The sequence below is a fragment of the Pteronotus mesoamericanus genome, unplaced genomic scaffold (genome assembly GCF_021234165.1).
Source record: "Pteronotus mesoamericanus isolate MK-2021 breed Mesoamerican mustached bat unplaced genomic scaffold, CSHL_Meso_final scaffold_174, whole genome shotgun sequence".
NCBI lineage: Eukaryota > Metazoa > Chordata > Mammalia > Chiroptera > Mormoopidae > Pteronotus > Pteronotus mesoamericanus.
Window position 1 is genome coordinate 12,190,513 of NW_026555309.1, and position 9,752 is coordinate 12,200,264.

Genomic DNA, 9,752 nt, shown 5'->3' on the forward strand with positions numbered 1-9,752 from the left:
ATTTCTGGAACATGATCCATTTGTAAATTGCAGTCCTCTTTACGTAAGCATGTGAGTTTCCCAGGGGGTCTGCGATCTGAGATGTAGTTTGAAAGCCAGGGCCTAAACCTTAACCTTTAGACATTCACCAGAGTTTCCTCTATTTGACCTAACTTACCCTCAAAACAAAGAAAGAGAGAGGGAGACAGAGAGGGAGAGGGAGAGAGGGAGTGGAAGGAGAGAGAGAGAGAGAGAGAGAAGAAAAGAAAAGAAAAAGAAAATCTTGGGAAAAAAACCTAAGATATTAACTAATAGTATCACAATGTCTTATGCTAAGATTATCACGTCATCCACTTGAAACAAAATAGTAAATTATAATTCTGTTTTGTGTCTTCACTGAGACATTTGTCACCTTCTTTTAATCATCAAAACAGTCAGAAGAAAGCAGTAAAGCATGAGCTTGCCAACATCAAGATAAGAACAGAATTCCTAATTGGTGCTTTTTTTTTTTTTTTTTTTCCCTCCCCCCCCCCCCCCTCCCCCCCCCCCCCCCCCCCTTCTTTTTTTGCTTTCACCAGTTATCTGATAGTAGCAAGCAATTTAATTTTCTTTGCCTCAGTTTCCTCAGTTGTGAAATGATAACAACAGTCTTACTTCATAGTTTTGTTTTTTTTAAATGAAGATTCTAAAACATATAAAGCCCTTAGAATAATGCTTGGTAAATAAGAACTATTTAATAAAGATAAAACCATATCATCATCATCATCCTCACCACCACCACTGCCTCGCCCTGGCAGCTTAGGCTGGCCATGCAGCCGAGGCAGGGATGCCGGCCATGGCCCAGCTTACCTTCACCACCTCGTTGTGCATGTTCTGCACAGCGAGGTGGAGGGGTGCCATCATTTTGATGTTCCGGAGGTTTGGGTTGGCTCCTTTGCTGAGAAGAAACTTAACACTTTCAACCTGGTTTTTTTGTGCAGCCCAATGCAGAGGTGTATTTCCATAATTGTCTGTCACATTCAGCACTAGAAAAAGATGTCAAAATATGGGTAAGGGTTCGATTGGACTGGATTGAACATGTATTTCATCCCAATTTGTTTCAAAGTTCAGTGCCAGGTGCTACTGTGACACGCTTCACCCTTGCTATGAAAAATAAAAATATACCTTCAGTTCTCAAGAAACATCTAATGGACTCCTGAAGGGGATGCATAGAATTATGATGCAGACTTTGTCAAATGAGTTAGATGTCCACCTACGGCGTCGATAAGAAACAGATTCTCCTATTGCCTCATGTTTTTACCTATGGTATGAATCTGGGGACTGTTGTATTGTGTTTAATAAAAGCAACAGTTACATGCCAAGCACTCTACTAGGTTCCATATAACCATTATTTCACTGAGCCCTCCAAAACCCCACTAGGAACCATGGCCGTTTTTCATAAAGATGATGTTGAGGTCTAGAGAGGTTCAAAATCTTGCCAACATTATACCACTTAGTAAGGAGTTCAGTAAGTTGCCTTACTTCTTTGAACCTCAATTTTCTCATTCAAATTTGATTACCAAAAAGAGTGTGTGTGGGTGTGTGTGTTTTGGGAGAAGAGAATATGAAATCATGTCTTTATGCAGAGTGTTTGGCCCATAACAATGCTTCAAAAAATGCTAATGAGAAAAAACAAGACACACCACTAATAAACTACAAGACTGGAATTACAGCTTGAGCCTCTGATAGCACCCATGGCTTCCATGTATTCTACAATATGACACATTGTACTGTTTTCTCTGTGGGCTCAGCATTGGAGTGAGCCGCATCTGAGATCTATTCTCACATAGACATGACTGCTTTATCAACCATTTTAATTAGTGGCAAGACATTTTTATGTCTGAGAAAAATACTCACTCATGACAATGATTTGGGGATCCTCTACAATACCTGGAGCCATGCTATAGCCATGTCTGTTCTTTTTAAAATTTATCTCTGGACTATTTCCTTTCATTCATCCAAAAGCTTCATTCTCAAAAACACACACACATCCACTCACAGACTCACACAGCTTAAGTCTCACTCATAGACACACACACACACACACACACACACACCCTCTTGTCCATTGTGTCTGATCAAGACTGAACACTTGATTGAGCACTTGAGTCAGCACCAAACTTGGTTAAACAGTGGCCTAAACTTACACACTTCCATTCACTCATTAAATAACTTGAATTTAGCTTTTATCTCCACACTTTCCAGAAATCATTTTTACAAAGGTCCGGAGGCTTCCTAATGTAAGGGTATATGTATTGTGATCTTCTTCCTACTTGATGTCTTTGTGGTAACTGATCTTCTAACTCATCTGTCCCAACAACTTTTCCCTTGTTGCGTGTATCATCACTCTCTTATCTACCACTCTCTTCACCATCCTGCTTCTGGCTTTTCCTTTGCCATCTGACCCTTAATGTCAGTGTTCTCCCCTAAGCTACCTTTAGGGGCAATTTTATGGTCTCCCAAATGATTTCCATTCATTTCCACAGTCTCAGCTACTTCTCATGCAACAGTGGCTTTGTAGGGCTGGCTGCTTTCCTTCTATATTTATAGTTGTCTAGTGGATATTTACAATCGGACATACCCTGGGTCTTTCAAACAGTATGACCCAACCACATTCAATTTCCCGTCACATGTCACACTTGCTCTTCTTCTGTTTTCTTCAATGTCTCTTTTTCTGGGTGGTTATACTATTAGCCTCATCTCTTTAAGAGTCTCACAGTCACTTCTTGCCACTTCCTCCTTACATTCAATCTTTCATGAAGCATTAGTGACTCCACATGCAAAATTGCTCTCGAATCTTTCCCTTTCTCCTTATTCCAACCTCAACACCCTGGTGGACTCTCATCTTCTTTTCACATCAAAGTAGCTTTCTAATTGGGATTCTACTTCCAAAACATCTTCCACAATATTGACACAATTACCTTAAATTATAAAGGTCTTAGCGCACCATCTCACTACTTATATCTCTGTGGCCTCCACCTTCCTTATTTGACTACAGCTGAGTTACCCAAACGAGGCTGGGAGAACAAGGCTAGGTTGTGGGAATATGCTACATCTTCTTAGAGAGTCAATTTTATTCAATGATAAGCCATTTAAATGTAGAATAATCTCAATGCAAATAGTGTAGAAGGACACATAAAATGTGTATGAATTTTTATGACCTTTCAGAAAAATTTAAAGAAAATCTGTGCTTGCTATGCAGTCCCAGATCTCTGCGCTATCCTTGGCAGTATTTCAGTGGAAAGAATTAAGGAAGAATAGCCTATGGGGAAAATCACACTCCAAGAGAGCTATTCAGGACCTGTATAATCTGGAACTAATTTACCTTCAGAGTAACCTCATACTACTTTTTTCAATGAAATCTAATGGGGTAATGGATAGGGAACAATCACTGTAACATTTTGTTACCTTCACAAGAGGAGTCATTGAGGATCATCTCCATCAGCTCAATTTGACCTTCTTCTGCAGCACAATGCAAAGAGCAGGCATTCACATCATCATATTTGTTTAACTTCTTTCGTCTCTTCAAACAGCTTTGGATTTCATTTGCATTTCCTTCAAAAAGCACCTAGGAGTACATTTTGAAAATGTTACTGCAAACAAACATGTAAAAGTTGGTATAAGTTAATCTTTAAGAGTTGTCATCCAAAACTGCTTCTCATGCTTACAATAAGGTAATACTTTTTTGAAGAACACAAAATGCTCACACACATAAAGTGCGAGCAAATGTCTAAACACTGAATAAGTACATTAAATAAATGACAATTTTCAGATCATAAATGTGTATATACTATAGAAGTAAAGGTCTAGAGAAAAGTTTTGAAGCAAAAGTGAAGAATGGTGTCTGAGAACTAAGGAGCACAGTGAAACTATAGAAGAATTCTCTTCGCCAGGTGAAAATGTAAACTATAGCACAGGGAATTTTGGTAAAACAAAAAGATTTTCATGAATGCAAGAATTAAGTCCAGGAACCTATATTGCTGCCCTTTCTTTGGCCTTCAGCCTACAGTTAATTCCCATCCCCTGTGTCCTTTCTTATACCCCAGAGCTAGAATCATGAGCATTGTCACGCCATTCACTTGGTCAGTAACTTAGAATGGCTTCCCGCTCAATCCTGGCAGTGAGTATTCCTGTCGCTGGGGTCCTGCAGCAGCCAAGGCAGGCCAGGCCACCTCCTCTTCATTCTCTGCAGCCAGGAAGAGCTAGTATTATTTGCATTTGCTTATGGCCATATGTCAGAGCATAGAGAACTTGTGTCATTTGCCCAAAGGCACTGTAAATGGCAAATTCAGAATTTGAGCAGGAAATGCATGGAATAAATATTCTGGCTGATCATGAATGCTAAAAATTGACATACACCAGAAGCTGAAGTCAAAACCACCATCATACAATGAACCACCATGCATCAATAATAAGAAAGTATTATAAAGCCTAAGAACAGTCTCTGTAGAGCAGGCCCAGTGAGCTTTGGCACCATCAGCCGCTCTCACAGGCCTGTAAACATTTAATTCCAAACAGATGCTCATGACCAGTAGTGTCAAGGAAGGAGCAAGAGTTTTTTTTAAGTATCTCATTTTTCTCTAATACTTTATTTTCTTCATGCTTTTTATATTCTTTATTATGACTGGATTGAAAATGATTTATCACAGATGACATTATATTTCCCCCTTGTGAAATTTTAAGGTGACAATGTTGATATTCTGTGTTTGATTAATTCTCACAAGATATGAAAAAAAATTCCCAGATAGGTCTTTCTCTTGAAAAGCTCGTGACATATAGAATTAACTTACTAAATATTAGATAAATCTTCTAAAATCATTTTATTCCATGTTATTAATGTTACTAGAGCAAACCCAATTTTACAGAAGCCTTCTGTCATAAACTTGCTTCTATAAGTCTGCCTTGCTTAATAATTTAAATTTTTACTAAATATTTTGGATCAAGAAGTATATTATGTTCTTACAAAAATTAATTCATCCTTTCTTAATATCTGTATTAACTGACAATCTAGTTCCCTATTCAACTACTTGAAAAATCTTCATATGTGTTCTATATAGAAATAAAGAATTTTCAAAATCATTATTTATAATTATATTTAAGCATATTTCAATTGACAAGATTTTTATTCAAAGTTGCTTCTAGAATTCCTGCCTATATTTGAAAGTGAAAATTCAGGTATTATCAATCAATATGAATGACATACCTTATTCTATTGCAAACATTTTTACATTGTTAATTATGATGGTATCATTGATCATACACCCGTTCAGACACCCCGAAAATGGCATTAAGTTAGGTATTCTGATAATGGTGCCAAAGGCAAGGCCAAAGCCAAAATTAAATTGCAGATTTTGACACCAATTTGAGGCTGAAAGGGCCAGCCTCAGCCATACCCCTGCACTGAGCACAGTGGTCTGATCCAGAAGCCAGGTTCTTGAGCACCACACTGTGCTGCCCTGTGCATGCGGGCTTGACCTTCACCTGGCTTTCCACCTGGATGAGGCGCCCTTCTCTCTGACCTTGTTTCCAATCCACCCATCTTCGCATAGCCCTCCTAAATCTTCCCTCCTCCTGCAGACCTCCGGGAGGGCTAGAGGACCCCATCCCTCTGACCAGCCCCTCATCGTCTCTCGTGCGTGCACAGTGGAGTATTCCAGAAGCCACGGATGTGTGGTGACATCACAGCACTGCCAGTGACTGGGATGCATGCAATGTATTCTCAAGTTTTTAAATGTTTCTAATGTGGTAATTGGTGCCTATAACCTCATTTGGAATCCTCATATTGTTTAAGTTTAAAGGGCTCTAAGACCAAAAAAAAAAAAAAGTTTGAAAAACTCTCTCTAGTTCTTTCTTAACACTGTCTGTGCTAAATGTGCACTACACATTTGTATATTTATTTGCCATGATGCTTTCATATGTAAATCATATTCTAGAAAGAGGGAAGGAAGGAAAGAAAGATGGAAAGAGGGAAAACCCAGAACTCTTCCAGAGCAGCAGGTGAGGCCATGCAGACTATTGGACACACCAGAACTTCCCAAAACTACTTGGTGAATTTCAATTCCCTCAAGGCTTAAAAATCAATGGGGAATTAATGGAACCTCATTCCAGTCCTATGACAACATAAAGATTAAAAGTTTTCTCAGTGTTACTTCAAGCTTTGCAAATATATAACCAAACAATACATGTGTCTGAAATTTTTCCGAAGCTATTTCTTAGCAAATATTTCATCACATGAACCAAAAGTAAAATTTTCTACAAGATAGTAGCTTTTCAGGGAACCCACTATAAAATGACTATTTTCTGAAAGTGCAGAAACCTCTCCAGATGATCCAGGCATTTGTTTTAATTATACTTTTGACTGTGACTTGTCACATTTGACACATTGTAATATATGTGTCAAAACCCATGATTAGTTATCTTAAAGATAACCAGAACGTTTCTCACTATTAAAATTGCTTTATTAAAATAAAGTGAAGTGTTAAAGTACTTAATGTATTTTAATGTAGTTAATAAATAATTGAGCATTTAGGATTCATATAATAAATGTCCGGTTGAATAAATAAAACAAAAATCTCTTAATTTTGATCTTTGATTTTTGCTCTCTTAACACAGAATAGTACCTAAGGCATCACTCTTTCATGGTAGCTCCTTAAATGGAGCTTCCATTTTTCAATTACAAAATTCTATATGAGCTATATGTACCTTTAGTGAACACAGGATATGACAATGGGTATCGAACCATTTCCAAATTTATACATATTCAGTAATAAATTAAAAAACGAGCTTCTTACAGAAATAGGCTTTTTCTTAATGCCTTACCCTATCAAAGAAGTGTTTGCTGAAATCCATTTGGAAGTATTTTAGAACCTGAATGATATGTTCTCCCAGTGATAACAAGGGGATTATATTGCTCGCCTCACAGAACCAGGAAGGGCAACATGTAGGTCTGTTCAGTAATGTGCTTCCAACACAATCCAGTTACACACTCTTGGGAACAAGTATGAGGTTCAGATGCTCCCCAGGAACTGCTGAATTCATGGGTGCATCAAAATATACAAGATCATCAGGGGCACCACACAGTCATCCTTCGAAGGATTTCTTAAAGTTTTGCAATAAGTGAAAAACATGATTAAGGCTAATTATTACCCATTTGTTCAGTGCAGTTTTGTAGTGTCGACAGGCTCACTTTAGATTCTTTTGGATTCTGAACTATGTGACTACATGCAGAACGCAACAAACTAGGTCACCTTTAAAGAAGCAAATTCTTTAAATTAGAGATATCAAATTCTTCTGTTTCAGGTTACTTTAATGAAATGTGTATACGTGGTAACGGGGCAAAGAGGAGGGATGTGAAGGTGGGTCATCATAATGAATGAAAGGTCAAATGCTAAAGGATTCACTCTTGAAGAAAAGTCACTGGGAGAGGATAAACTTATGTCAGATGGCTTTACCCACATTTCTCGTCTTGTAAGTTTTTTGCCATCCTTCAATTTTGTTCCTATGCCTAATATACTATGTGTGGAGAAAATATTATACACAATGGCTTTTAAATCAGGAAATCCTTAGAGTTCAGAACTACTGGGAGAGTTATATGTATTGATTTCTAATCATCTCACCTTGAGATTTCTACAGAATGATCTGGAATTACTGAGTATAATAAAATACATAAATTCATCTAGCTCTACTGTGGCTTCTAAAACAATGTAAATCGCTCTACTTAGGTGAGCAAAAAAAGTATTTCTGTAATGATTTTCAAAATTTTGTAATTTCTTCCTATGCCATAATATTAATTCCAGTGACACTGTCCCAGTGTTTGACATCTGCTCATGACCTCTGGGGATTAAGCCAAAAGACCTTGATTAACTTGTTAATGTTGAGGCGGAGGAAAATAGTTAAGTATTCAGTCTGGATATGCAAATAGACTCAGCTTAAGAAGCCTGGTTTTGGGGTTATGTGATTTTATTGCACATGCCTGGCTAACACATATGATTAGCAAGTGTCAATTTGTGAAAGCTGCTTAGAGAGCAATTTGGCAATTTCTACCAAAATTAAAATCCTACATACCTCTTGGTCTTGTTAGGACTTTAACATACAGACATACGCACTGAGGAACCAGTGGGCAGAGGGACGAGACCACATCTCTCCTCTCAGATACAAAAGAAAACCAAACCAGACACAACCTAACAGCTCATGGATGCAGAATTGGTTAAATGCATCATGATACATTCAGGTAAGGGAATACTACACAGCTGCTAAAAAAGAGTGAGGTCCATCTCCAGGTGCTGATTCGAAAAGCATTCTGAAATATACTTTGTGAGGAAATCAAAGTACAAACCTCTGCGACATCCCACTTTTGTGAATAAAAAGCTGTAAGTTATTAACATGTGTATCTCTGTAAGCAACCCCCCTCCCCCGGGGAAATTCATAGGAACTACTAATACGATTCCATTGCGGAAAGGGATTTGTGGTGGAAGTTTGCGAAGACATTTGTAAAGATATATTGATGTCTAAAAAGAGACCCTTCTTCTTGCTGAGAATCTGCGGAAACCCAGTTGAGTCTCTGAGCACCTATAGCCTCTGTCCTTAGGCTGAGCCATCAGAGGGTGGCCGTAGCTAATGAAGGCTTCAGATCAGATGTCCAGAGAACTGTTTAAGAAACAGAAGCTCCATCCTAGTCCTTGGAATCTCCAAGGAGCACTTACCCATCTTCCAAGGGTCGCCCCCTCCTCCCTCAGAGCCTATCCCTACCCCCCACTCCCTGGAGGACTCTCCAGTCCGGCCATTCCGGCCGCGCTTCCCTGCCAGGTGCTGGTTTCTACGGTTTACTCCACGGGACCAGGATGCTTCTCACAGCCAATGCACTTCTGGAAATCTGACTACCAGGGACAGCCATTTGGCTCCTTGGTTTGAAATAAAACCTACAAAAAGGTCTAGCGAAACAGCACACCCTCCAAAATTGTCCTGATCTCAGGCAGTTGCCTGCTTGTGCCAAAAGTAAAGGATACTTTATTGGGATCGGTCTCCCCAGACTGCCATTGGCCGTCCACGAGCAAGAAGAGGCTGAACAAACGAGCGAGCAGCCAGGACAGAGCAGGCACAGTGTGGGCGCCTTAGGAACGCCGCCCTCGGCCCCTCGACCACCAACCTCCCCCCACCCCAGCCAGGTTCCCAGAAGGTCCCCGCGGGCACCGCACCCCCCGCCCCAGCCCTCACCTGCCGTGCTCCCCGCGCTCCCATCCCTGGGCTGCCTGCTAGGAAACCTCGAATCCAAGACGGCAAAGCGAAGGAGAACCTTCGCCGCCCTGACCTCGCCGTGCCACCGCCGGTCGCCCAGGGTACCTTAAATGAGTCCTTGGAGTCGTCCATGTCGTCCTCCACGCCCTGGTAGACCACGCCCTGGGGCTCCTTCTTCCCCCCAGTGCGCAGCATGCTCCTCAGGATGCGTCTCATGGATCCCACCCCGGATGCCACCTGCTGCTGCAGCTGCTCGCCACTGGCACCTGGAGCGACAGATCGCAGTGAGCCGACCCGGAGCGGAGGCGCCAGTCCCGGGAATGCGGCACATTTGCTTTGCGCGAGGCCGGGACCCTTTTGCGAGTTCTCGGCACTCCGCTGCTTGTAGCTCGGGAAGGCGAAGGGGCGCGGGGTGAAGGAGGGGATGCGGACCTATTGGTTGCGCGCACGGAGAGGGCGGCCACGCGAGTGTCCCACGGGATCAATGATTTAGGCTGAAA

At 40.7% G+C, this 9,752-nt stretch overlaps 1 protein-coding gene across 1 annotated transcript in view; it reads right to left on the reverse strand.

The window, feature by feature from the left end:
• Positions 1–9,483, reverse strand: part of TRPA1 (transient receptor potential cation channel subfamily A member 1) — a 45,991-nt gene extending 36,508 nt beyond the window's left edge. Inside the window, exons 1-3 of the mRNA XM_054590049.1 lie at positions 9,358–9,483; positions 3,427–3,586; positions 829–1,004 (exon numbers count right to left, since the gene is read on the reverse strand). Coding sequence (XP_054446024.1) covers positions 829–1,004; positions 3,427–3,586; positions 9,358–9,468 — 447 coding nt within the window. The 5' untranslated portion in view covers positions 9,469–9,483. The remainder of the gene's footprint in view (positions 1–828; positions 1,005–3,426; positions 3,587–9,357) is intronic.
• Between the last annotated feature and the right edge of the window lie 269 nt (positions 9,484–9,752).